Raw genomic sequence first — 27841 nt, forward strand, 5'->3', positions numbered from 1 at the left:
AGCTGGGAGGGGTGGCCGACACGCCAGAAGGCTGTGCTGCCATCCAGAGAGACCTGGACAGGCTGGAGGGTTGGGCGGGGAATAACTTGATGAAATATAACAAGGGAAAGTGTAGAGTCCTGCATCTGGGCAGGAACAACCCCAGGTTCCAGTATAGGTTGGGGAACAACCTGTTAGAGAGCAGTGTAGGGGAGAGGGACCTGGGGGTCCTAGTGGACGACAGGGTGACCATGAGCCGACACTGTGCCCTTGTGGCCAAGAAGGCCAATGGCATCCTGGGGTGTATTAGAAGGGGGGTGGTTAGTAGGTCGAGAGAGGTCCTCCTTCCCCTCTACTCTGCCCTGGTGAGACCTCATGTGGAATATTGTGTCCAGTTCTGGGCCCCTCAGTTTAAGAAGGACAGGGACCTGCTGGAGAGAGTCCAGCACAGGGCAACTAAGATGATTAAGGGAGTGGAGCATCTCCCTTATGAGGAAAGACTGAGGGAGCTGGGTCTCTATAGTTTGGAGAAGAGGAGATTGAGGGGTGACCTTATTAGCATATATAAATATATAAAGGGGGAGTGTCACGAGGATGGAGCCAGGCTCTTCTCAGTGGCAAACAGTGATAGGACAAGGGGCAATGGGTACAAACTGGAACACAAGAGGTTCCACTTAAACTTGAGAAGAAACTTCTTCTCAGTGAGGGTGTCGGAACACTGGAACAGGCTGCCCAGGGAGGTTGTGGAGTCTCCTTCTCTGGAGACATTCAAAACCCGCCTGGACACGTTCCTGTGTAACCTTATCTAGGTGTTCCTGCTCCGGCAGGGGGATTGGACTAGATGATCTTTTGAGGTCCCTTCCAATCTCTAACATTCTGTGATACTGTGATACTCCCAACATGAACTTTACTGACTGACTGTATGGTTTGGGCTGGAGAGAAACGGGTGCTGGGTTGGAAGTGCATGGTGCAGAGCTCCCAAGAGAGAGCAAGGCTGGGCGATTGGAGACCTCCAAGGCAATGAATCTCAGTGAGGTGTTTGCAGGTGGGTTTGTTGCCCCCCCATTTCTAGCAGCAACATGCCAGGAACACTAACACATCACCCAGCTTTGGTATCTGTGGCAACACCTTAAGCAAGTGCCATTTCAGGGGCAGCTGCAGCCTCTGACTCCAGCTTTCTGCTTCCCAGTGCTGCTCAAATCAAGCTGGAATCTGCCTGCAGGTTGCCAGGTCAGGTTGTACTGCTCATCTTGCTGGGGACCGCTTAGTGCTAACCCTGTCTCAAGCTTGGTTTTGAAAGGAATGATTTTTCAGGTCTGTTGTTCTAGGCTCTCCTTGTGTATCTCTCAGTTCCTTTCTTTACACTGTCTCTTGCAACTGATATGTTCCAGCTGCTCCAGTGTCTGCTCTAGGTTTCACTTCTCCCATCTCCAATCTCTTGACACAGCCTTTTTCCTTCTGTCTCATCTCCTTCCCCCCAGCTCATACCAGCTTGCTTCACTTAGTTGCCCCAGGTGGACCTTCCTTGGCCTGCCCATTTTGTCCTGACAAAGGCAGCAACCAAGGTAGACTGTAATTTAATTGAATTTTCTTCAGAAGCTTTAAGTGGGATAATCCTGAAGCTTAGTCTTGCCTCTGAGTCACGGCTAATGGCCTTGCTCACTTTCAAGAGGGGTTTTCTTTTAGCTTCTTGGTCTAATCAGCATCCCTCAGTCTTCACTGTCTTTGCTCCTGATAGATACTTCTCACCTGTTTATAGGCGCAGGATTGATAAGACTACACATCTCCCTGTCTGAGTGGCCCTGTGCACCTGTGTGCATAGGCAGAAAGACTCGATTTAGAGGTGAAAAATGCCACTACTCCATGCAAATGTAGCATTTTTATTTTCTGTTCATCTCTGCCCATCTCCACGTTTTAGAGCGCATTAGCAGGGTGTCCTGGGTTTAGCAGTGGCAGTCATTTTTCTCTTTCTTGGTAGCTGGTGCAGGGCTGTGTTTTGACTTTCAGCTGGGAACAGAGCTGAAAAACACTGATGTTTTGGTTTGGCCAAGGACTTTGTGGGCCTCATGCTCTGCCAGGGAGGAGGGGAGCCGGGAGGAAGCAGAGACAGGACACCTGACCCAAACTGACCAAAGAGGTATTCCATACCACAGCACGTCATGCCCAGGAGGTAACTGGGAGTTAGCCGGAAGGACTGGGTGGACTGCAGGGTTGGAGGAGGTATGGGTCGGTGCTTGGTCGGGCTGGGGGGGCAAGTTATCGGTCGCCTGGTGATGGGGTGTTGTATTCTCTTCCCTTGTTATTTCCTTTATCATTACTATTATTGGTGGTAGCAGTAGTGATTTGTGTTATACCTTAGTTACTAAACTGTTCTTATCTCAACCCGTGGGAGTTGCATTCTTTCTGATTCTCCTCTCCGTCCCTCCAGGAGTAGGGGGAGGGCAAGAAAGGGGGGGGAGTGGGTAACAAGCTGTCTGGCTGTGGGTTAAACCACGACAGTTCTTTTTGGCGCCCAACGTGGGGCACGAGGGGTTGAGATAACGACAGATCTGACCGTCACAATGCTGATTTATTGGATCTCAGAGTTGTTCCTCTTGATCTCAGAGCTTCAGAATGTTGTAACTTACTTAGAGCCGGTATTTGCTGTGTTAGTGTTTATCAAGTGTGGGGCTTGGGCTAAGGTTCTTGTCTCACTGTACTTTATGGCAATCGCTTGTAATACGGGCGAGCTCCAGCAGCAGGGCGGGACGGACACGGCCGTGGATTGGTCCCTGGCCGTCCGGCTGCTCCTCACCGTCCTGGCCCTCGCCCTCGCCTCCGCCTGCGTGAGGCTCTGGGAAGCCGAGGGGGGGCGGCCCCCGGAGCCGGCGGCTGCTGAAGCGGCCCTGGAGAGCGGCCCCGGGGACCAAGCGGGAGCGGGACTGGAGGCCGCAAGGGGACGGCTGCCGGTGGAGGAGGTCGGGGCGGTCGAGGAGCGGGAGAAGGCAGCGGAGGAGCTGAGCCCCGCGGCCAAGCCCAGCCCCGCGACGGCCGAGAGCATTCCCCGGAAGCCGCCCGCCGAGCCCCAGGAGGACGCAGGAGACCCCGCAGCATTTCCCAGCAAGGCAGAGGAGGAAGAGCTGGACTCAGGGAAAGAGAAGCTGGTGGTGGGAGAGCCGGCAAGCACAGCAGCTACACCAGCCCCAGTGACAAGCACAGCAGCTACACCAGCCCCAGTGACAAGCACAGCAGCTACACCAGCCCCAGTGACAAGCACAGCAGCTACACCAGCCCCAGTGACAAGCACAGCAGCTACACCAGCCCCAGTGACAAGCACAGCAGCTACACCAGCCCCAGTGACAAGTACAGCAGCATTGCTTGAGAGTTCTGGTTTTGAATGGCGTTTGGGTACCCTTGGGACCTGCCTGCTGATTGTGATGGTGTTCACTATGTTGGCACACATGCAGAGTGTGTTTTACCCACCACCATTGTGTCTGATCCCAAAATTTAAGCAGAGTCGGGTTTGGGTCTTGTCTGGGGTTAGACAACAATATGGGAGGACCAAGAGGTTTTCCCCAAGGCTGGACAGCCATGAGTGGCAGGGCATGTGGGCAAGTATCTAGTCCACTGGGCCCCTCCAGTGCTTTGGAAACATTGGAGATGGAAGGACAATGAATTATTTTGAACCTGGTGGGCCCATGACCCTTAAGGCCAACAGAGCAGTGATGCAACATCGAGATGGACTCATGATCGAGGGGTGGACCTAACAATGGACACTACTGCCCAGGTTATTCATGTGTGTGAACACTGCACACAGCCTCTCCTGCTCTGGAAGACTGTTACAAGAGATGGAGCCTGGCATCATGGACCAGATGGACTCAGCAGCTTTATAGGGACTGGTCCATGCACTACGATGAGAGTGCACTTAGATAAGAGTGAGGGTATATTGAAAATGTGGGATCTGAGCATGACGTGAATGGTATGGAATAAGGGGTGGATAATGTCCTGGGTTTAGCAGTGGCAGTCATTTTTCTCTTTCTTGGTAGCTGGTGCAGGGCTGTGTTTTGACTTTCAGCTGGGAACAGAGCTGAAAAACAATGATGTTTTGGTTTGGCCAAGGACTTTGTGGGCCTCATGCTCTGCCAGGGAGGAGGGGAGCCGGGAGGAAGCAGAGACAGGACACCTGACCCAAACTGACCAAAGAGGTATTCCATACCACAGCACGTCATGCCCAGGAGGTAACTGGGAGTTAGCCGGAAGGACTGGGTGGACTGCAGGGTTGGAGGAGGTATGGGTCGGTGCTTGGTCGGACTGGGGGGGCAAGTTATCGGTCGCCTGGTGATGGGGTGTTTTATGCTCTTCCCTTGTTATTTCCTTTATCATTACTATTACTGGTGGTAGCAGTAGTGATTTGTGTTATACCTTAGTTACTAAACTGTTCTTATCTCAACCCGTGGGAGTTGCATTCTTTCTGATTCTCCTCTCCGTCCCTCCGAGAGTAGGGGGAGGGCAAGAAGTGGGGGGGGGGGAGGCCCTGAATGCAGATCCCCACACTCTGCTCTCATTGTCCCCAAGAGCCTGCTCTGCCACTGGGCTGCTGGGTGGGGCAGGATCCCCAGTGCTGCAGCATTGTGGGGACACAATGAGCTAATGGACATAGATGATGTGGAAAGTGGCTTGGGATGAATGAAGAACTGGCAGACACATGAGCTCAGAGCAGCAGAATTTGTTGAAACATGGTAGTATTTACATGCAAGGCTTCGTTTCCAATTTAGTGCATAGCACTCACAGCAACAGCCTGTTCGAAGGAAGCAGCAGCACAAACCTCCTATAAACTGGCTGCCGATAACAAACCCCTAAGACAGCAGTTGTGGAAACATGCAGGAAGAAGTTACCATCTTGTGGAAGCTGTAATGCTCCTAGTTTCCAGCACAGCCAATACCTCATCCCAGTGGAGAGGGCTGGACATGGCGCATCCCTGCCCTACCACCCCACCAAGGCAGAAGAAGCCATCAGTGCTGTGCTGTAACGCACCCGCCACCTTTGCTGGTCTTTGGGATGCCTTGTCCTCTACTGGTTTGGGATGTTTTCAAGTTCTAGTCTCCATAACTTAATCTTTGGGAAATCTGTGGGGTTCTTTGACATTGGGTTTGTTGAGGCTCTCAGCAAAGCCCATGTGTTTGGGGCTGTGTCTGCTGGGTTTGTGCTGTGTTCACAGCTTTGCTGATGGCTGGTGATTACCAGGTCACTACCACAGCTGAAATCTGTGCTGCTGTGCAGGCTGAGGGAATTGTGATCATTACAAGCATACAGCTGGGAAGTCAGGTCTGTCTGTTGAAGATTTAATTCATATGGGGAAGGCTGGGGGAGAGATAGCTGGGGAGTTGCTGGTAGACTGAGATAATTCCCCTTTACCCTCCTGCCTGCTGGGCAAATTCAGCACCTCCAAATTGTGCAAAACCCCATCTTTACATGTGCAACATCTTTCCCATGTGCTTTGTGTAGCTCCAGGTGAGGTCCACAGTGGGATGGAGGTGGTTCTGCTCCCCTGGATGCACTCAGTGGGCTGCAGGGGTTACTCCTGGAGGCAGCAGCTCAAAGACCAGCTTTCTGCTGGACCCTTTGGGGCATCCAAAATCGATTGGAAAGCCTCGATCACACAGTCTTGTCTATCCTTTGAGCAAGCACAATCCTTCATGTTTTTTTCTTTTTGACTGAAAAGATGAGACAAGGTTGATTCCTCTTTAGATTTCATGTCAATACAGCACAGTGGGCAGAGGCGGGAGGACACCATGGGCAATGCAAATCTCCTTAGTTAAGGCTATGGCTCGCAGCTTTGTGGAATATAAATTGTAAACCAAGGAGGCCATTAAATAAAGGCTCCATTTCTCCCTCCCTCCTTCCCCGACAAAAGAATTTACTCAAAATCCCTCTGTATTCTGCACAGAATCCCTGGCTTTATAGTTTATATATTAGGGAGCCGGTCCAGCAAAACACTTAAGCTGGAGGGATGTCCTGTTGCATGTAATTAGGCTGCTCATGTGCTTGGATTTAAGCAAATGAATTAACTGATTTCCTGGATCAGCGCCTTGCAACTGTCCCTTCTTCATGTTGAGTGCAGTATTTCACATCGATCACCTTAGACCTCTGCTCTGTGCACCCAAAGCCTGGCACTTGTTATCCTTTCTTCCCTGGTGAGCACCGGTTTGAAATCCTTGATCCACAAAGAAATCTTGAGTGTGTAGGTAAGTCATTTGTGATTAGTTACCAAAATCACCATGTCCGGTGGAGATGGAAGCATACAAGAGCATGGGGGCATGAGACTTGTGATTCGCTTTCTGCAGATTTATTAGCTCACAGAGAAGGAGATGAAAAGTCCAGTCATATTCAGAGGGCACATTTAAATGTTTCACTTTGCTCAACCACCTCCTTTCTCAGCTCCTGCTATTAGACTGAAGAATATGATCTCAGAATCCCAGCCTGGCTCCATCCAGCAGTCCCCAGCACCACACACTAATGGGAAGTGTAGTTTGCATCCAGCCCAGATTAGAAGAGCTTGGATTTCATCATTGCCCTGTGGATATTCAGTGAGCTGTGTTAAGTAAATGGCATCGTTGCAGTAGAATTGTGAATATGTGTTGATCCGTATTTATAAATTGGAGTTAATTAATATACTCACTTTTGGGATTTCAGGAGTTATCGTGATTTTAGTGAACGCTTTATGGAAAGATTGTCAAAACCGCCTGTGTTTTGGGTAATAAGCTAGTTGAATGGTGCATTTTCTGGATGCAAAGCCTTGGAAAACGTCAGTTTGAAAAATACATGAAGTGAGCATGTGTGGGGTACAGGGGAACTTTGGAAGGTGCCCCTAAGTGGGGTGGGTGAAGCCGCTGCGAGTTCCCATTGAAACCCAGCGGATGGGTTTCGATGTACATGTGGATCCTGGTACTGTGGCCATATTCTCTGATCATTCCTGCAGTGAATATTTGGCTTTCATAGCAATGTCTGGGACTAGAACATGGGCAGGTGCTCTATGTTTTGTTTCCAGCGCCTCCTTCATGCAGAGCAATACCGTATTGCACTGTGAAAGGCACATTTGTGACCTGTGTTGGTAAGCCTGCTTTCTGTAGGTTCTCCAGCAGTGATCCCGTACCTTCACTTTCTGACAAAGAGCACTTTTTACCCAGACTACATTGAACTTCTCTATCTACACAATGTGCCTGCAAAAATCACTGAATAGCTTCAGAAATGGGTTGGAACGGCTCATTGTGCAGGACATTTATCTTTTTTCTGTTGTAAGTGATAGCATCAAAATATGTATTATAAGCCAGAAAGAGAAAGCTGCTCCTCAGAGCTTTTTGCTGGGGCATTCAGCACCTTATCTGAGTAAGCGAAATCACAGCTAAGCAAACACAGACAGGGTCAGGCAGCGTATGGAGCTGCTTAACAAAAGCTTCTTTACACTCCCAATAAATTGGTCCCGTAGGAATTTTGCTTTGAAATTATAATTGACCCAGGGAAGTAAATTATTTCATGGACTTTGAACTCATTAAAAAACTCGATCATTCATCTACAGTTTATTCCTGACACTTAATCAAAAGAAACTTAATGATCTTTCTAACAAACGTAGTTTAACATTGCTGGGAATGTATATCCACTCCAAAGTACATGGCGCTGATTGTAGGAGTGGAAGGTGTTTATTAGCTCTGTTTGCCACAGCTGCTAAGTATCTCTCAGGAATTTCATAAAGTTTCCCAATTAGAAACAATCATTTTGGAATCTTCTTTTGTGCATTGGTGGAATTGCATCTTCTGTGGAATTTCCTAGCTTTAAGACGTTTTATACAAATGAAAATAGTCTATAGCAGTAAACCCCAGATTAAGAAATATTTAGGTGATTTTTTTTTAAGTCAAACTTTGGGTGATGGTTTAAATCAAATTTTAAGTGCATACATTAAATTACAGGGTATTCACAGCACAGCAGGGTATGGCTTCAGTCAACAAACCCTCTAATACAGCCCTCATGTAGGGAAGCATCTCTGTTCAAGAAACCATTTTCTTATGTATCCAGCTTAAATCATAGACTCACAGGCTGGTTTGGGTTGGAAGGGACCTTAAAGGTCATTCAGTTCCCAACCCCTGTGACGGGCAGGGACATCTTCCACTAGAGAAGGTCAATTGAAGCCCTATCCAACCTGGCCTTGGTGGTGGGTTGTCTTCTTGAACAAGTGATGTCAGATTATATACGATTGTGCAATACCCTCAACTTTCAAGAACTGTCATTGCCTCTAGTCAAACTACCTGTATGTCTGGGGATGTAATGTTTAACCTCAAATCATGCTGCTGCACTAACTCTGACATTACAAGGTGTTTTGGAGAAGGTGGCTAAAATATACACCTGCTGTGTTCACTCCCCCTGAATATAGAAGGGTTTGTAAATCCTTTAGTAGTACATATGTAGTGATTTTTTTAACTGAGCATTGCCACCTGGCAGTGTTTTCCAGAGGGTGAATAACAAGACATGAAATCAGCCTGGTGTTTCGTTAGGGACAAATCCTGCTCCACTGAAGTTAATACAACAGTTGATTGACTTCTGTGAGTGCAGGGCAGAACCTGGCGTTACGCGAGCAGTTGGTGCTACCAGAGTTCATGCAGAGCAGCTTTTGGTCTCAGTTCATGAACTGTGTCCAGGTTTCAGCATGAGCTGAACTCTTCCTACGTATCAGCAGGTCTAAATAGGTATGAAGTGTGACTGGCCTAATGGTAGGAAGTGGTTCAGACCTTGCACACTGCCAGGCACCAGAGTCTGTACAGGAGGAAATGTCTGCATGAGCTATGGATTTTCTTGTGTATAATGAACTCGGGCTGAAAGGTTTTATACAACAGAATTGTTCAGAACCTCCTACTCTCCCTTGTAACCTCTCTGATGTCTAAGAAGGATTGTGATCATGTTATGGTCTTTCCCAAGAGGGTCTCTAAGACCTTGTTGGAGGTTTACTCTTCCCAGCCAATGATTTTTTACTGAGCTTGTAGGAATTTGCTTAAGATGCAGTACTATGAGCAGCTTTCTGATTTGCCAGAGGCAGGTTCTCTGTCCTGGATTTCATCCTTGACATGAGGTTTTCCCCCTCCCCATCCCTTTGAAGCCATGGTCCTGTGGGAACCACTATGTTCTACATATCAGAGCGATGACAGTAAGAGAGGTGGTCAAGGGAAACCCACCCAGCCCCTGGAGGGACACAGCCCCCATCATCTGGTCACCCTCCGGTGCAGGAGTGGGTCAGCACTCCCACCTTCCCAGCCACGCAGAAGATCTCACCATGCCCTGAAGCAGCTCTGCCTGCCCTGACTGTGCCGTGACTCACCAAGAAGCACGTTGTCGAGGCAGGGGAGCATCCTGCAGAGCCCCGAGAGCAGGGATGTGTGAAAGAGGATGGGGTTGGATGTGTGTTTGCTTCGAGCCATGTGTTGGATTTCCTACGTGTGACTGCTCTTGATCTCCCCCTATCACTTGTGGGAGCTGCCCTGTCATGAAAGATGCTTTCAGCTCCTCAATACACATGCAAGTGTCGCCATGATTTGTCTCACCCCAGATGCCATGGGGACCTCAATAGGTGTGTTTTGCAAAGGTACACAGGAGAGAGGTCTGATTTAAATCTTAACACCTTTAAAATCATAAAATCATGGAATGGTTTGGGTTGCAAAGGACCTTAAGATCATCTAGTTCCAACCCCCCATCTGCTTGCTGTTAGTCCTCAAGCTGGGTGTCTGCAAGTGTACGTACAGACATGAGGCTGGAAACCAGGTCAGTAAATAGAAAATTACACTTTTTGTAGCAAGGAGTGCATAAATCTCTGCAGGTTTCCTTCCCATCCCCTGCCGCTAAACCCTGCCTCGCTGGGAAGCAGCAGGGCTCCCCTCCTGCTCCTAAGCTTCTCAAAATGATGAAAATCCCTCAGTGGCAAATCCTAAAATCATTAGGACAGGCAGAGTGTGAACTGTTGATCAGGTCCATATTGTCATATGCAGAGTCAGGAGGTACCAGGGATTTATTCTGCCTGGTGAGGCATTAGATAGATGGATATACCTGTTCCTTGGGCATTGCTGAAAGAGGACAAGTCATTAGCCAGCATTAGCCACATGGGCCCAAAACGCCCATCAGCCAAAATGGGCCCCCGCAGGACATGTTCTGTAGCCCCTACCCTGCAGAGGAGCACTGCCATAAGCGATGGTTTAGCAGCTTCTTGCATTGCAGCGCTTCCAACCACAGAGATGTGGGGGAATGCTGAGCTGGTCTCCCACGAGCCCCAGGGTCCATGTCCCCGTGCAGCCACCGAGGGGGTCAGCAGATGCTGCCTTGTGGTTTAAACCTGGTCATTGCCCCACAAGACACACGCTGAACCATGGGGCTGGTGAAGGGCAGAGCTGCTCCCTGGCAATCCAGTGTTAGAAAGGTATTTTCTCCTGGACGTGGACACGGAGATGGGATTGACCTGAGGAATGTGTCTGGGGCAGTCGTTTGCTCTCCCTCAGAACAGTGATGCCTGATTTTGTTTTGATCTCTTGTCTTTACCCAGACAAATTAATTCATATTTTGCCTTTGCAAGAGTGTGACTGATTCATCCGAGGAGCCACTGAAGATAGCGCAAGGCAGAATCAGATGGGAATGAGGCTGGTGTTGACACTGATGTGGGCTCTGCCAGCCTGTTTTCGTTGGGATGGAGTTTGTTGCCAGCTTGGTCTGCTTCAAAAATCCCATCATCTGATCCCACTCATCCTGTAGGAATCCCAAACCACTTAGATTTTCCCTAACTGTAGCCATTTCTCAAATCCACTCCTCCCACTAGAAGGCAGTGTAATTATCTGTGTGGCTTGTGCACAAACCCCTCCAATGTATTTTGAACATCTGACATTTTCCCAAGGATAAACAACAGGATAGTTGTGAAATGCTTGCAAACGTCTCCTTCCCACTTCCTAACCTCCAGGGAGCAAGCAGGAAATAGTCAGTGCTTTCATGTGCATGTTGAAAGAAAAGTATAACAAAACAGAATGATGCTGTGACTCCGTGTCCCTTCATTCTGCCATCTCCGGTCACTTTGTTCCTTTCATCTTGTTGAGGGGTTCATCCTTTTGTCACATGCTGCTGTTTCTGCTGGTGGGTTGAGAACCTGAACTGCTTTAAGCAGTTTTTACTCTGATCTTTGCAGCACAGTCAGCCTGTAGTGGAGGTGTATGAGGGAGGAGTGGTACAGGGTAAGGAGCACAGATCTGGATTGAACTGGGGATCACTGGGCCCTGTAAGACAGGACCTGTCCTGTCCTTGTGCATCGTTTGCCATTCTGCCCTCACATCCCCTATTCTGGCTCCCAAAACCCAAAGCACTGTGAAAAATAACCAGCACTGAACTGGAATGTGGTGCTTTTAATTGTACTTTTATTTAAATATAGCAGCGCTGGACACATGTATCTGCCTCCTTCTCAGTGTTGATCAGAAAGCAAATTGATTTTATCGTTAGATTCATACCTGCTCCAGGTTAAGAGAAGGGCCATGACAATGCTGCAAGGGCTGGAGCAGCTCTGCTCTGGAGCCAGGCTGAGAGAGCTGGGCTGGGGCAGCCTGGAGAAGAGAAGGCTCCTGAAGGGGAGACCTTAGAGCAGCTCCAGTGCCTAAAGGGGCTGCAGGAGACCTGGAGAGGGGCTTGGGACAAGGGCCTGTAGGGACAGGCCAAGGGGAATGGCTTGAACCTGCCAGAGGGGAGACTGAGCTGAGCTCTTAGGCAGAAGCTCTTCCCTGTGAGGGTGCTGAGGCACTGGCACAGGGTGCCCAGAGGAGCTGTGGCTGCCCCATCCCTGGCAGTGTTCAAGGCCAGGTTGGACACAGGGGCTTGGAGCAAGCTGCTCTAGTGGAAGGGGTCCCTGCCTGTCAGTGATTGGAACTGGATGAGCTTTAAGGTCCATTCCAGCTCAAACCAGTCCGGGATTCTATGGAGAGAGTCTCTTCTGGCCCCGGTTTGTACTGGAAAATACTGTCACTGCTGTCACTGCCAGCTTTGATTTTTCCTCCTGGATTCAGCATCAGAACAATGGTCCCAGCAAACATATCCTGCCACATGCAGCACCTTGTACCGTGTGGCACTGGGACCAGCAGCCCGGGGAGCCTGTGCCACACAGCCCATATGTCATGTGAGGTGGTGCAAGCTGTAGGGTTGAACCTGAACATCTTTCTCTTTGTCACATCCAGGCAGTGTGCTGGTGCTGGTGCTAGTGATGGTGGCTGTGCATCCTCATGTGTAATGGTACAATCCAGGCTGTTGCTATGGTTTCAGTGGTAACGGATCAGGTTGTAGGAGGCAAAACAACCCTTTAAAGAAATAAATCAGTGCTGCTTTGGGAAGGGATTATTAAATATTATTTTGTTATTATTATTGCTGCTTGTTTCGTTTCTGCAGCTGCTGGGGTTTTGTAGGGGTGGTAATTATGGTTTGTACCATGCTGCCTCCAGTCTGTAACCACTCTTGGGCAGAGCCAGGGACTGGCTGATAACAGTCTCCGTGACAAATTCCCATTGACAATCCCACTCCTTCTTTAGCACCTGAGGTTAGTCTGGCTGCAGGTGTTACCCCATAGGAGGACAGTGTCTTCAGCCCATTGTACAGAAGGGAAAACCAAAGCACAGAGCTGCAAAGGGACTCACCAGGGTGTCTGGGGGTTCAGAGGCAGACTCAAAAGTCAGCTGTGTGTCATGAATCTGAAGTCAGGGCTGTATTCGTTTCATTCAGCTGAGCATCTCTCCAGTCTCTGTGTTAGCCACTGCCCTTAGGTGTAGTTCACAGATTTAGGCTGGTTTAGCCTTGGAAGAGTTTTATCCAAGATACTTCTTCACACCTTGGCTAAGACCATGGAATGGTCTCACCCAGTGTTTCTAAGTGGGAACCTTTAATCCAGCAGTAAATGATGCATCCCTGCAGCAGCCTGTCACTAACCTTCTCACTGCTTATTTACCTCCATGTGTGCTTATGAAAGAAAAATAAATGCTAAGGGATTACTCCGCTAATGCACAGACCCGTGTGTGCATGCGTGTAGTGCAGTATCTTACAAGTCCATCACAGTAGTTTTTAGGTCTGAGAATGAAAGTTATAATGAGTAAAATATTGATTTCCCATAAAAGGGTTTTAATCAAATGCCCTGACACCCCAAGGGGGACAGAACTCTTCTACAACACCAAATTGCACTTCATACACCATCTATTTTTCAAACACTGTATAAATGAGCCTGCCCACTGCACATACGAGAGTTCCCAGATGTCATACATCACAGGGAATGGGGAGAGCTCTAAGGAGAGCCAGAGCTGTCTGGCTCAGGAAGGGAATGGTCTGGCAAACCACTGGGGAGCTATGGGGAAAGTGGGGCTACTTATTCCCTTTGGCTGACCTGCAGCCCATGCAGGGGTATGACAGTGAAGTGCTTGCTCAGGCCTTTAAAGTGCTCATGGCCCTGTTTCTCCTGAAGTGAGGATATTTGGTTTTCCTTGTTGGGCACCAGCCAGGCTTGCACTGTGTGAGGAGCAGGAGCAGTGTGGGGGGACATCACCAGTGAGTGCTCCACCACACTGGAGGTGCTGTCACCACCAGCATTGCCCCACAAGACTTCTTACTTCCATAATTCATTTGGCAGAGACTTCAGGGTGCATTTTGTAAATGCCGGCTGGTAAAGGCAGGAGGAGAGAACCCTAAAACCCTGGGGCATGGGGTTTCCCTGCTGTTGCCTGGCAAAAGGGCTCCTCTCTGCTTCTTGTCTACTTAACATCTTTTCATATTAGAAACTTGCTGTCTTTACCGCTGGCCCCTGAGACCCAAGGCAGGTGAGCATTCACACACAGCAAGCCCAGTAGCCTGCCCATGCAGCAGGTTCAACTCAGAGGTTTCTGAGATGTGTGGTTCCAGGACCCAGGGCTTGCCTCACCTTTGCTATGAACTCTTTAAGATCTCTTTAGTTTACCTCTTTTCTTTCAAATTTGATTAAATTTTGATCTCCAAGATCATAAGACTCCGCTTTTTGGAAAGCATCCCACTACGCTTCTTTACTGATGGAAGTATGTCTATGCTGACTTCAGCTTACACTGGAAATCTGCTGCCAGGCCAGTCCTTCCTAACGTTATACAATAGCTGTGCCCCAAGTTTTCTGCCAGTGTGGACTGTCATGACACAACTAAAGTCACCAGAGGTCCATCAGCTTGCATCAGTAAAGCACCTGATCCACAGGTCTTGCTGCCTGGATTTCCAGTAGGTTTCTGTTTCTTGCATTTTCATCCATATTTTCATATTTTATTAGAATTATAATCACAAGAATCATGTGTTTTGGAGAGGAACTTTTTAATAATAAAGTTCTGCTAGAAGCAGTGTTTGTTTTATGAATAAATGATTGTAGAGTAAGTTATGCAAAGGGAAGTGTCACGCTCCAGCCTCAGTCTCTTGCAGGGTTTGCCAGCCCTTGTGGTTCTGCCATGGGCCTCAGGTCTTAATTTCTTATAACCTCAGTTCTTACAGGAATATCAGTTGTGAACATCTTCACTTGCAAAAGATCAGTAGTGTATTTCTGTATTGAAAATTCACCCTCAAGTGGCAGAAGGCCAATGCAAACAACTCAAAGATATGTTTTTAAATCGATCAGGAGTCCAAATTCATCGTGGGATTTTGGCTTGTGGAGGGAACTGGGAGATGGCATGGGATGGCAGAGATGGATATGCATCCGTGTTGCACAAACAAGATGGGAAAAGATGTTCAGCGCTGTGTCACTTTACATGGCAGACCCAGGTATGGGATTGAGGTTTCAAAATGAAAGGGGCTGTTTGTGCACTGTCCTCTCCTCGTCCACAGCCAGACCATGAGGATTTGGGCAAGTCACTTGAGGTGAATGTGGCAAAAGAACATAGTGCTCAACATAGGTGCAGGTTTTGTTCCTAGTCATGGGGATAGGCAAAATATTAAAGAGCTTTTGCAGAGAGGAACTCCTCTCTCCCCACCTAACATGGTCTGTTTGGTTCTTCGCTTTCTCCAGGAGGAACCAAAAAGACTTAAGACCTAGCTGGTTTCTGGAATAACTGAAGGGAAACAGACTCAAAACATAAGGAAAAATTTCAGCATTCAGATCACTGTGAGCTTTCCAAATGGTCTGATTTAGACTCAGGTGGTGTCTAAGTCTTTGTTGTATGATCTGAATGGAGATCTGGATCTCTATTTCAATAGTCATTTCCTAGATTCTGGATCTTCTCTGAACCTGCACAGTGGCAGAAAGGAGTTCACTGCTGCTCAGGGCTCAGCTAACTTGAGAGGAGCTCCAATGTGATGCTATTGACCCCGAGGTTCACACTTCAGGAAACAGTGCAGTGAAGATCCAGATGAAAGCTTTGCCATTGGGAACCATTTCAGGCATTTCTGGGAGCCAGCCATTCTCACTCAGCAACTTGCATTATTAGCTTTGCTTTCATTGCTTCTATATTTCCTTTCCACCCTCTTCTTCTGCCTCACCTCATCTACAGTTGGGAAGTTCCCATGTATTTATGATGCTTTGACTTAAATCACATCACCTTGGCTTTGTAGAAGGGAGCCAGAAAATACTAGCACTGGGGAATCAGTATTCTGGAGGTGCACTGCTTGCTTTTAGAGTACTTATTTATGCATCCTGGAGGAGGTGAGGGTGTGCAGTGTCCGTGTCTCCTTGTCCTGTCAGGAGCATCCTCCCAGCTAAGTATCACCCTCCTCATGGAGCTGGGTGCCTGTGACAGGGTTCTTCCAGGAGTTATCTGCTGTTGTTTTGATCAGAGCAGTTTGTCCTTTCCTGTCACACATAATTTCTGTTATGATGGCTCATTTTTCTTGGCTGTAAATGGAATTGCAGAAAACAGGTAAGTTGTCTTGCTCTTCCCCTCTGATGAATCATGCTGCCTTCCATCCTGTGGCCCACTCTCTCGGTTTGCTCTCGCCTCTGCTCCACAGTAAATACTTTCCTATGCCCAGTGCTCTGTAAATCTCACCCAAAGCTTTGGAAGTTTTATATGTGCTCTGCCAACTCACTCTGTCATTGCTATTAGAGCCAACAGAGACTGTGCCCAAAGGACAAGCTTCTCAGCCTCCTCTGAATCAGTGCATTTCTCTGCCCAGGCTCTGGCTGAGCACTGCTGGGTCTGTGCACATACCCAGGACACACTGACATTGGGAGAGGCATGAGAACCACCCCCAAGGCTTGCACCCAAGGGAGAAGGGGACTCTCTGTGCTCAGCCAGTGATGGTCGGTGCCACTTGGCACTTGAAGTGGAGACACTGTGTTCATCTCACTTGTGGTAGAGGGTGCTGCCCCTCTGAAGCTAGAGCCCGCCAGCATCCATGGTAGAAGACCACCACCTTCACACCACTGTGCTCCCCAGGAGCCACCAGCAAGTCCTCTGCAACAGTGAAGGCTGCTCGGAAAGCAATAGGCAACAACCCTAGAAACAAATCAAGAGCAAGTCCTGGAAAGAGCAAAGTTACACCACTTCAAAATTAGGGTAATGAAAGAGAGCACTGCTAGGGCATGGTTATAGTGGTTATTGATTGTTCTGCAGGAGTGAACTGTAGATCAGATCAGGAATTACAGCCCCTTTCTGCAAGGCATAGTACAAGTGAACCAAGGGGCAATCTGACTCCAAAAACCTTATGACCAGGTCAGGCTGTTGGAAACTGGAAGCCTCAGTGGAGCATTCTTGTTGGCTCTGTGGCTGGGATTTTGTAACTGAAACACCTGAAACCACTGAATTCCATTAGCAGCCCTAATCTCTCTTAATTTCTTTCAACTTCACCTAGGGTTTTTGAAGTATAAGTAGATTAACAGGTTTAACACTCCAGTTCATACCCCCTGGCATGGACCTATTTTCATGAGGGTTTATGATGCTGCAGGGGAGGCTGAACTGTGTAAAATGTATGTCACAATTTACACCTCTCTGCGCCCCTGTTGCTGCTTTAAAATAGAATCTAAATTATCTGGTTTTAGTAGGTTGGTTGTGTGGGTACACAGCTGAGAGACAAGGGCATCAGTGTGGCCTTGAAGTGCTGAGGGATGTTTAGCTCTGCTGCTGCTTTTAGCATTGGTGCTGTGACCATCAGTGGACAGATATTTCTCTCAGTGGGACTGCACATAACACACCTATGATTTGCACCAGGAGGAGACTTAATGCTGTGTTAACCACATGGGGAATTTCACTTTTGATGTCCCATTTGGTGTTTACTCTGTACCAGAGTATCTGGATGTTGGGTGTTCTTTATTAGCAGAATGTGTGACTCCAGTTGTACTCTTCAAGGGGTAAGTTGGTTGCAGTTTGATACATCAAAAATCAGTTTAAAAGGGTTTTTGCATGACCATGACACGCCACCTCTCCTCCTCCTGATCCAGCCCTTGGAGTAATTCAGAGGCGCTCTAGGCCTTGTAGATGGTCTCAGTGCCACCAATGCAGTGCTCTGCCCTGGGACCATCTACCCCATGGCACAGAGGCTCCAGATTCAGTTGCACCAACTTTCTGTGGCCTGGGGAAATACCTGCATTAGGAGACAAGCCCTTCACCCAGCCAAACCTGGTTTCCATCCACTTTGCATCTCACAAAGGTGGATTCTACTTTCTGATGCCAGCATTGTGTAGCTTGATCAGAAGAAGTCATCTGTAGTATTAGCCCTGTACGTATTAATCTTCCTCTTACCGTCTTTGGTTTTCATGAGAAATGCAAAGGAGGCTGAGCGCTCTTTGGTGTTAGGCTCATGCGTGGTGGTGGACACCAAACTCAAAGCATCTCTTCTGCACCAAGAGGTGCAGGGCTGTCGGAAGCACAAGCAGAGCCGATGCCTGCAGATGTTGGAGCTCCTTCAGACTGGCTCAGAGGTATTGCAAACAGGCGCCTTGGTGCCGGGGTCTGAAGTTTTGAGAGGGTTTCTAGGAGTGCTGTAGCTGTGCACAGTCTTGGGCCCTCTTGTAGCTGTGCACAATCTTGTTTGTAGAGGCAGCTCTACAAACCCATGAAGATGAGGCTTTTCACGCTGCCTGGCTTCCTGGTGATACAACATTATTTGTAGTGCACAGGTCAGCAGGGACCGAGGATGGAGAAAACAATGCTTGAAAGAGCCATCAGGGGAAGATACCTACACTGGGAATTGCTTCTTCGGCAGGAGCTTCCTTCAGGGCCAAGGAGAAACAAGCCTGGATAGGATGTCTTCTGGGAGGCTGTACCCAAGGCAGGAGTCCTCCAGCCTCTGCAGGCTGCTCAGCATCACCCATCCTGCCCTTTCCTTCTCTGATGGATTTGTGCCTCTGGAAAATGGAAAGGGAAAAGCATATTCTTGATTGTAAACCCTACTTTGGAAAGCCTTCAAGGGCTCTTTCTATCCCCTGCTTTCTATAACCTCACTTTTAACCAGGGGAGACCCAAGCTATCAGTTAGCATGGGAAACAGCACGACCCTCCTGGGGCAGGGGTGGGAGTGAAAGACAGGAGAAAGCTCAGCAGGGTGTTGCCAATACTGAACCATGTATGTGTATGGAAAATAAGATATCTGCACTTTACTGCTTCTGCAAGTGCTCCAGTGGGACTTTCCACATGCTTTGGGAGTAGTATTCAACCTGCCCCAGATACAATTTTTAGTCAATGAACTACTCAGGTGGAAAAGTGCTTCCCAGCTTTACTTTAGTAGTGATTTCGTTGTTGTATTTGTAACACCATATTCACTACCCATCCTACTAACCCCATTCACTCTCTTCACCTAATTTGTAGAGGAGCAAATGAGGGATGCCTTTGTCTCTGCACCATGTAAAATACACATTAGTACTTTCACATGGAATGAGACAACCACTTTACTGATCAAATAACCTTGCTTCAGAATAAATTTTCCCACTTTCCTGTGGGAGAAAATCCTCACTCCATTCACTTTTCAAACATCCTAAATGAAAGACCTTGGTATTTTTTTAAAGCCTTTCCCTGCCTCACCATCTGTAAGCCTCTAATCCCTTTAATCTTTCTAGTCAGGAGATGTCCAGGCAGCAGGGAGCTTTGTAAAGGTGTGGAAATCTCACCAAATTCCTGTGTAATGCCCTGCTCCATGCTCTGGATTGAGCTTGATTTAGCCTCTGTGGCTCCCAAACCTCTCCTCTGGATCTTGCCCCTCCCTACCTGCTCTCAGGCTCTACACCAGGTCTATAATGCAGATGTTCAGGTGGAGAAGATACTGTCTGCTCCTGCTCATGCATAGCACAAGAGACCTATGCCATTCATTGCAGCCCGTTCTTATCCCAAAGAGAAATTATCCTTCAGAGTACATGCACTGCACATGCTGCTTCCCAAAGTAGGGCTGTGATTGCCTGCAGTTTGGTATCACTGTGTATTTAGCACGTTGTCTTCTCCTGCTCTGCAGCCAGGAGGAGCCACAGCTGAACTGATCCCAGTGCAGGACTGTAGAGTGCAGGAAGAAATGGCATCACACAAGGTTTCAGGCAGGAAAAGAACCAATAAAGTCATAATGGTAATTCACATATTTCCACTCTATGTTGGCTAGCGATCTCAATGGAGCAGTGATAGTTAACTGCAGCAGGAACCAGTCTCTGTGTGTGCATGTAGGAGGGGAATTGTTCATTAGTCAGGATCAGCTCGAAGCACCCATCTTTATTGCATAGATGGCCACGTGAATTTTAAGCTAACGGGGTTTTGTTCATGCTGAATGAGAATTGAACCCTGAGTAAACACTGGGGTGTCTCTTCCCTGCTCAGTTTTAGTGATACCAACAGCATCACTGGTGCTGGACTGAAATCAGGATTCATCTGGCGATAGCAACTGAATGAAAATGTGGATTTCATTTCAAAGAGAGTTGAAAGTAAGACCTGAACATCTTTTAAATGGGGAAACAGCCAAAGGGGTACATTCTTGTAGATTTTAGGACTCTAGATAAAGTGTTAAAGCTAACATTACCTTTAGCAAGGCAACCGGATCACCTCCTGCCTGTGACAGCATGTCCTGGTGGTGGTGAAGGGAGAGCTCGTCTGGCAGTGAAACAAATACAGCCTGTGCATGAGCAGTCGTGTATGATAAGGTGCTGAATAAATTTATTAAATCAAATTATCCCTTAATCTGACCACCTGTATAAATCAGGCCCTGGGGTGCCTCTGGATGCCATAATGAACTAACACATAAACAGTAGCAGGCTTTTTAGGAAAATAACCTACCTTGCTTTAAAACCAGTAGAAGACCTATCAAAACAAGGAGTCTCTCAGGCTGATTACCCACAGCATTTACCATCTGTACCTTGTTTATCATCTCCGTTTGTCTGGTAGCTTCACTTTCAGTCGCTGGCTGCTGTCATGGCTTGGTCCAGCAGATCGATAAATTCTCTTCTGCGTTTGCGCTGTCCATCATGGTGCTTACAGTCCCTGGCCAAGCCACCAGGTACGTTCTTCTTTGTCAAGCAACAAAGATTTTGTAAAAAAAAGGGTATTTTCCAATACTTGAGTAGCTCTGAATTGTCTGTGACTTCCTTGGATTTTGACCAGGAATTGTCAGGATTATCTGCCTCCTGAAACCAGTACCTGGTCTGATCACCCCAGGACTTTATAAGCCATTTGGGTCCAGTTAGTTTTCCACAATAAGTTCAAAGGCTTTCCATAGTTTCTGTGTCCAGAAGAGGGTGCCTCACTGTGTGAATCTAGCCCATGTGCTCTGCTTCAGTACCATGCATTTTGCTGTGACCCATTCTGTTAGTCATCTCACCTGCAGACAGCAGCACTGATGGTTTAATGCCTTCCTCCAGGTCATTAGTAAAGACAGAAGACAGGATGGGTGCAAAAACCGGCTGTGATGGGGCCCTGACAGCAGCTGTGTGATGATGGTTGGAGAATTCCCTGTTTAGCCAGGTCTTAATCCAAGCTGATGTTTTACTGTTCAGGTTTCTAGTGGAAACATCTGCCCCAAGTCAAACATCTTAAAGAAGTCTGAGTTTATTGATACTATTATTACCTCTATAAACCCAGCTTGGGATCTTATTGTAAAGTGATCTCATTTTACTTTGACAAGGTGTATATTCCATATATGTGAGCTGATTGGCATTAATGATCTTCCAGACATCATATATAGCAGCCGTCACTGTCATCATTTGCATTTACAGGTTGCTTTTCATCAAGGTAATTTGCAGCCATGAGCAAATCTTCATGACTTTATATTGAGCCCAAAAGGCAACCCCTTTATGCTGATGTGGACTATGGCACATGGAGGTTAAAGATCATAGTGAAAGAGAGGATTTCTCCCTTCTTTCCTATGTAAGTTGTTCTTGTGGGTGCTTCAAAGGGGAAGATTTTTATCTCCTTACATGAAGGGTGATCAACACCCTTAAGACAGAGCCCTCCCAGTTTTAGCCATCATCCCCAGCTGGAAGCCAGTTGCAGCGTATCTGAGCCATTGAGACAAGGTGTCAAGTAACTGTGAAGGAAGTGACAGCAGTGGTATTTACTCCTCTGTGCTCAGGAGCTAGAGGTCAGCTGGCCAGGTAGCACTGTGGGGGAACACCTCAGCAAAACCAGAAAGAACACAACTGTTTATGAATTCTTCCTTTGGGGAAAAAAAAAGATGTTTTAAATAGCCTCAAGTGATAAGAGCTGACTTGATGCCCCATAAGCTGCAGGTATCACAAAACAAGCCATCCTTTTTTCCCATCACATCTCTGGTCCTTCCCAAATGCTCCCGTGAGGCTCATTTAGCATTTACACATGAGCACTAACTAGAGGAATCAAGTGTGGGTTGGTTGGCCAAGGTTTATCTGTTTGGGTCAATAGCATGTTTCCTGGGGAGGGGTTCATCATCCACCACACTGGTGAAGCCCTGGGCATCTGAGTGCTAACACCAAGTCTTGAGTGAGTGTGAAAGATACACGGTGCTCTCTGCAGCAGGAGCAATGTGGTGTCTGTGTTCCTGGGGCATGAAAATAATGCAGGGGAGCTCATCCAAGCAGGGCAGGGGGAGCTCAAGGTTATGAAAATGAAATCATTCTTCTTTTGCTTTTCCAATGACTGCTACTGTTAAAATGAGTAATTGTGGAGCAGCCGTGTTCAGACAGATCTGTTGCTGCTCACAGTTCTTGGTGATAGTCAAAGATGCCCTACACAGCAAGGAAAGCAAACAGCAGCTGAAAGTCACGCTGGCTCGGGTGAGCGTTGGTAGACCCAGACCCATGCAGCCAGTTTTGCTGATGAAAGATCAGATTGGATAGGGTAAAATAGGATAAAATATGGTTAATAGGATAAATGCCAGCCTGCATGGTGAGGGAGGGTGAATGAAAGACAATCAAGCTTTGCATGTGAGGTTGTCAGCCACACTCTTGAGGGGACCTGCACTCAGTTCTTTGCACTGAATGGGCACATTAGGCCTCCGCTGGTGTTACAGGCAGTGGCTAGGTGTTGGCCAGTGCCAAATGCAGGACACAAGCTCCAGACACAGTCATGGCTGCAGTCCCTGCTCTGCTTTGGTTCCCGTGGCCCACCTTCAGTGGGGTCTCATAGAGAAAGCTTGGGGAGAAGCCCATCTCAGAGATTTTAGTAATAGATATTGTTGCCTGGGAAAGCAAAGTTTGTCACTGCGAACGCTCCCTCCACCATGCCCAACAAATTAAAGCCAAACAGGCAGTAAACTTCCATGGGCCATTACCCCTCTCACATGGAGGTTAAGTGTGATGAGGGCCAAATTGCCATTTAATGTGATCTAATTGATTTTATAAGCTGTTGTGTTAACAAGAAACTCCACAGTGTTTCCCTGGCATCACCCAGACAGTTTGGTAACACCCGATGCATGCCCTTCCCCTGCAGTGGATGAGCACTGGGAGTCACTGATCGGCATCAGCTTTGCGTGTAATCTGCACACTGGGGCTAGTCCCCAGGGCAAGGACTAGAGAAAAGATGCTACAGAGACCTGGCCAGGGTTGTATTGGGCTTGGAGCAGCCTGCTCTAGTGGAAGATGTCCCTGACAGTGGCAGGGGTTGGAACTGGATGAGCTTTAGGGTCCCTTCCAACACAAACCAGTCTGGGATTCTGTGATGACCTTGGGTGCCAGTAGCTTACATATGTGACTGAGGGGAAGAGTGTCTGGTGCAGAAAAGCTGTTCAGCATCCCATGGGAACAGAAGGGTTGAGCAGCCCATGTTGGTGGGGAGCTGCAGGGTCCCCAGAGAGCCAGGGAGGTGCCAGCTTCATCAGAAGTGGCAGACAAGGCAGCACAGCCCTTGGCACTAACTGTATCCTTTGCCACTGTGCTGCAAGAAGAAAAATAAGCAAGCTGCTTGTTTTATTTAGTTTTTGACTTGACTACAGAGCTCTTCTGGCCCCATCCTACCACCCAGTGCTGGTCATTTCCCAGTAACCCAGCCCTCAGCTCCTGAAGCCCTTCAGTCTTGTCTCATGCTTGGGAAGGCAGGAGTTGATCCAGCTCCCCAGAGGTTTGCCCAAGGCAACACTGAGGTTGATAAAGACCCGTGCAGTAGCCAGTGATGCCCTGCATGCACTGAAGTGGTTTTAGTCCTGACTCCCTCTCATCCATGAATCCCACCAGCTCTGACTGATGGTCCCAGCAACTGTGCAGGATATTCAAGTTGCTTTTCATTTATGGATTCAGTGGGTCCCTGGTAATTGGAACATGGCAACTTCTAACACATAACAGATGATATGGTAGTGGAGAGAATTTGTCATTGCTTCACTCCCCTGCAGCAAGAAGGGCTCATAAGTCACAGCTGACAAATCTTTTAATGACTTCTAAACTTCATTTACAGCAAAGAATGAGCATAATCAACAACAATGATGGGGTACTAATCATCTTGTATTATAAAAAAAGGGGTTGGTGTCTTTAGCCTCCTCTGTGGTAGCTTAACACTGTGATAGGAAGGGTGATGCTCTCCTGGAGAAGGGCTGGCAGAGTGCGAAGGGATATAAATGGCATCAGCAGCAAGCCCCAGGAGTCCACACAGTCCTGAACCATCACACATAATCACGGTATGCAGAGTGGCATGAGGATATTGATGATGAATGGGAGCAGTAGATGAGGTACTTTTATCTCTGGCTTTGACCCAACACTTGCTGACGTCAGTGGGAAAATCACCAGACCATCAGTCACCCCTGGGCTTCAGGTGAACTGATGCTGAGGGTAGCACAGCACACGGGAACGGATGTACCCTCCGTAAATCCAGGCTTTCTTCTACTCTTTGCATCTGGAGAACTGGGGAGGCAAAGACCAGTAGGTGGGGAGCAGGATTTATTATTTCTCAAATGGGAAAGGAATGGCTACCAACATAGGTATTGACATAGTGGTTGTCTCGAGCAGCTCAGCTGCTTTTCAGGTGTCCCTCTTCCATCCCTGCAGGCTCCATCCTTCCCATATGAGATGCTTTCCTTGGGTTGAGGGTCCCTCCCCAATTACTGTGGGGCCTTGGAGGTGGTATTTAGACAACCAAACCTCAGCAAATCCCACCGCAAGTGAAGTAGGAGCCCATATCTCTTGACTTTCTATATCATAATCTGCATATTTAGTGTCATTCTGCATATTTAGTGTCTGACATAATTTTTAAAGGCAGTCAACTGCTAATTAACTGAGGGAGGAAAGGAGCGTGTCAGAAACTCAGCTGTTAAAGAACTGAAGGTTAGTGTGCCAACGACCAGCAGTTTTCTCTTGCTCTGCATCCCTAAGGCTCCCAATCCCTGCTTCAGCTCCATGGGGAGCAAGCACCTGGCTTTGGTGATACCCATGACATGAGGTCCACTGGAGGTGTAGGGACAATCAGCTGCTTTTCTCTGTAGGAAACACGGACATGCATTTTGGAGGAACAGTTTGATCTGGGTCGCAGAGGGACTCCTTTGATCTGCTTGTGGTGACTGCACTCACAGTGTCCTCCCCAGCTCTTGGCTTTGCCAAGTCTCCTGGCACTTGGGGCTTTGCTGAAACCCGCAGCAGCAGGAAGCACATGGTGATGTGGAAATCCCTGATTTCTGCTCAGTCATTCAGAAAAACCAGCCATAGCCCTCATGGCTTGGAAGAGGCAGGCATGGCCCCAGGAGCCCAGCACAATCTTTGGGATGAGCAGGACCAGCTTGTCTGGGAACAAAGTAGTGTTTGTGTGTTAAAGGGGCTGTGGCATCAAGGTGCAGGACTTGTGCTTAGATGGAAGGGCTAAATATTGAGAATTGCATCAGTGAAGCTCCATCTGCAGCAGTTCGTTTTGGAAGCTGGGTGGCACTGGCAGGTGATTCAGTTACCTAGTGGTGGGTTGGCAGCATGAAATAGAAGCCCACAATTCCCCCCTACTTCTGGAGGCCCATATATCCTCACAGGAACCTGTATCATGTAGGTTGGACAGGTGTTGGAGCAGCCTGGTCTAGTGGAAGATGTTGCTGCCTGTGGCAGGGCCTTGGAAGTGGATGATGTTAAGGTCTTTTACAACCCAAACCAGTCTGGGATTCAGTGATTCTATGCCCTATTTAGGCTGTGACATGGCCCAACGCTGGATCTTGGGAGCGCTCCTGAGGCTACCCATTAGCCATGGCCAGGGGTGTTTTGTATGAGGAGGTAAGCGCTGGGCTCATGGACCAGAGCAGGAGGTGCTTCTGCAGCCAGCCTGGAAGCCCCACGTTGCTGTCGCTCCATTTCCTCTCTGCCATAAGCAGGAGCTGCAAAAAGCATCAGCAAAGATGCCAGTTCATTAACAGCTTAGAAAGTTCCCAGAAAGTTCACTTGCTTTTCCTCATAAATAAACCATTTGCTGTTAAAACAACATTTGGTCTGGTGGGGGGAGTTGTTCTTTAAGGAACATCAAGTCAATAGGCAGTTGATGAGAACCTGTCTCCACTGAGTACGAGCGGGAGAGTGGGGGATGCAAACATTGTGTTTTCCTATTAGGCTGCGAATGATAAAGAATTAAAGAATAATTCTCAAGAAATTAGTCATGGCCAGCTATTAATGAACATCTCAGAAACACACTAATGAGCTGCCTTCAGATGCCTGTAAAAAAGGGCTTTAATTAGATTAATACGTGTAGCATTGTCCATAGCCCAGTAGATAATCATCAGGATCTGCACCACTGGGATTATGGATGACATTCTATTTAATTGCTGTTTCCTTTTCATTTTCTCCCCCCCCCCCCCCTTTCCTTTTAAAGATTCTTTCCTCCAAAGAATTTTGTTTCTGTTCTCAAACATAACCCAAACATTATCCGTGGAATTCTGCATCTGGAAGTGCTGCCAGGCTGGGCTTATCTGGTTCAATTGACCTTTAAAATTTATTTTGCTGCTGTCAAAAAGAATGTTAGTATGTTCATGAGAGATTTCCAAGACGATTAGAAGCAAGCTCCTGAAATCAACTTGTTGCATATTCTGCAATTAAAAAATGATCCTTTTGAGGGTTTTTTTTAGGAGAAAAATGCCTTCATTTAAAGAATATTTTCATGGGAAAAGCAGAGTCCAGAAAAGTTCAATGAGAATGGGGAGTTCATGTTCAAGTGCGGAGGAGCTCCTTCTTGTAGGGTGAAACCCAGCATGGTGATCCATGTAGGCTTCAGAGGATGCCCTAATTCGTGCTCCTAGCACAATGCTGATGGTGGGGTTTCCTTTTTTTTGCCTCGTATACTGACAGGACTCTCATGTTTTAAATGCAGTGTTGTTAACTTTGGAGTGGAAACCCAAATTTAACCCACCAAGGTTGATACCTGCCTGGAAATGCTGGTCAGTGCATGACATATCCTTGTTTCCAAAGAAATTCATCTCCGAGCTGTAGGGCAGGCCTGAGGGTCAGGGGCACTTTGAATGCTCCTTGCATTGCACTGCTGGTGGGACAACTTTTGCCCATCTTTGGCCCAAGGAGAGACTTTGGCTTTACAAGCAGGTGAGAGAAAACATTGCCTCCAAAGCCAGTGCAGGTCAGCAGCTTTGGTGTAAAGGTGATGATCTGTGATCATCATGTATATGTGCACACCTCTGGTATCTGCCTTATGGGAGCCATGTCCTTCCCCACAGGGAGTCCTCTTAGCTCCAGCATGACCGCACACGTTTGTCCTTTGGAGTGAGACCCAAGTTTGTGGAGACAGGCAGGGTGAGGGGCAGTGCTTGGATGGATCTCAGAGGATACAGCTGCAGGTCATCCCTTTATTGCACTTACTAGACAGGATTTAAGGCTCTAATGAATAGATTTTTAAGCTTTCTATGGCATGAATAATATGTTGGACAGACAGTTACGAGCCACAGCTATAAACTGTGTGCTGACCTAACAGACTTTATAACCGTTGTACCTTTAGCAACTGATTAAATACTTATTAAACCAGCTATTGATTATTTATGGAAGGATTTACCAGTTGCACTGCAATTTAAATCAGAGCCAGCTGGCAGGATTTCTCCAGTTCAAAATGGCTTGTTGTTTTAATTAAAAATTAAAAAAGGAGGCTGTTTGCATAGCAAGACAGATAGTTGAAGGAAGATTATGAGGGATCTAATTCTGTCCATGCTGCTGTGTGCTCAGTACCCGCTCATCTGAGCAGCAGCACCATGCACCAAAAGGGAGTTAATTCCAAATCTGTGGATGTAGCACTCAAAAATAGAGAGGGTATGGAGTCCAGCTCTGCCTTGCTCCCCCCTCTATGCAGCACAAAGGCATCAGCATCCCCATGCTTGCTGGTCCCAGTGCTTCAGCCATAGGTGACATAACCCAGTGTGTACTGGTGACACAGCATGGCTCTGGGAGAGGATGTGCCGACGTAAATGTGTGTCAGAGATGGCACAGAGTAAGATGGATCAAGGGAACAGACCAGCCCCTCCTACCAGAACGCTGTGAAATGCGGAACTCAACATCTGCCACAAGCTAAT

General features: G+C 47.7%; 1 protein-coding gene across 5 annotated transcripts in view; it reads left to right on the forward strand.

Moving 5' to 3' along the window:
* The window catches only part of RALY (RALY heterogeneous nuclear ribonucleoprotein), a 152402-nt gene that overhangs the window by 97857 nt on the left and 26704 nt on the right, over positions 1–27841 (forward strand). For 2 of the 5 annotated variants that reach the window (XM_061375479.1, XM_061375478.1), the window contains exon 3: positions 14627–14769. The exons of the other annotated variants lie outside the window; for them this stretch is intronic. In XM_061375479.1, coding sequence (XP_061231463.1) covers positions 14674–14769 — 96 coding nt within the window. In that variant the 5' untranslated portion in view covers positions 14627–14673. The remainder of the gene's footprint in view (positions 1–14626; positions 14770–27841) is intronic. 5 annotated transcript variants of the gene reach the window in all.

The sequence above is a fragment of the Neopsephotus bourkii genome, unplaced genomic scaffold, assembly GCF_033783945.1.
Source record: "Neopsephotus bourkii isolate Nb327-2 ecotype Australia unplaced genomic scaffold, CSIRO-AGI_Nbou_v1 NB_1663, whole genome shotgun sequence".
Lineage (NCBI taxonomy): Eukaryota > Metazoa > Chordata > Aves > Psittaciformes > Psittacidae > Neopsephotus > Neopsephotus bourkii.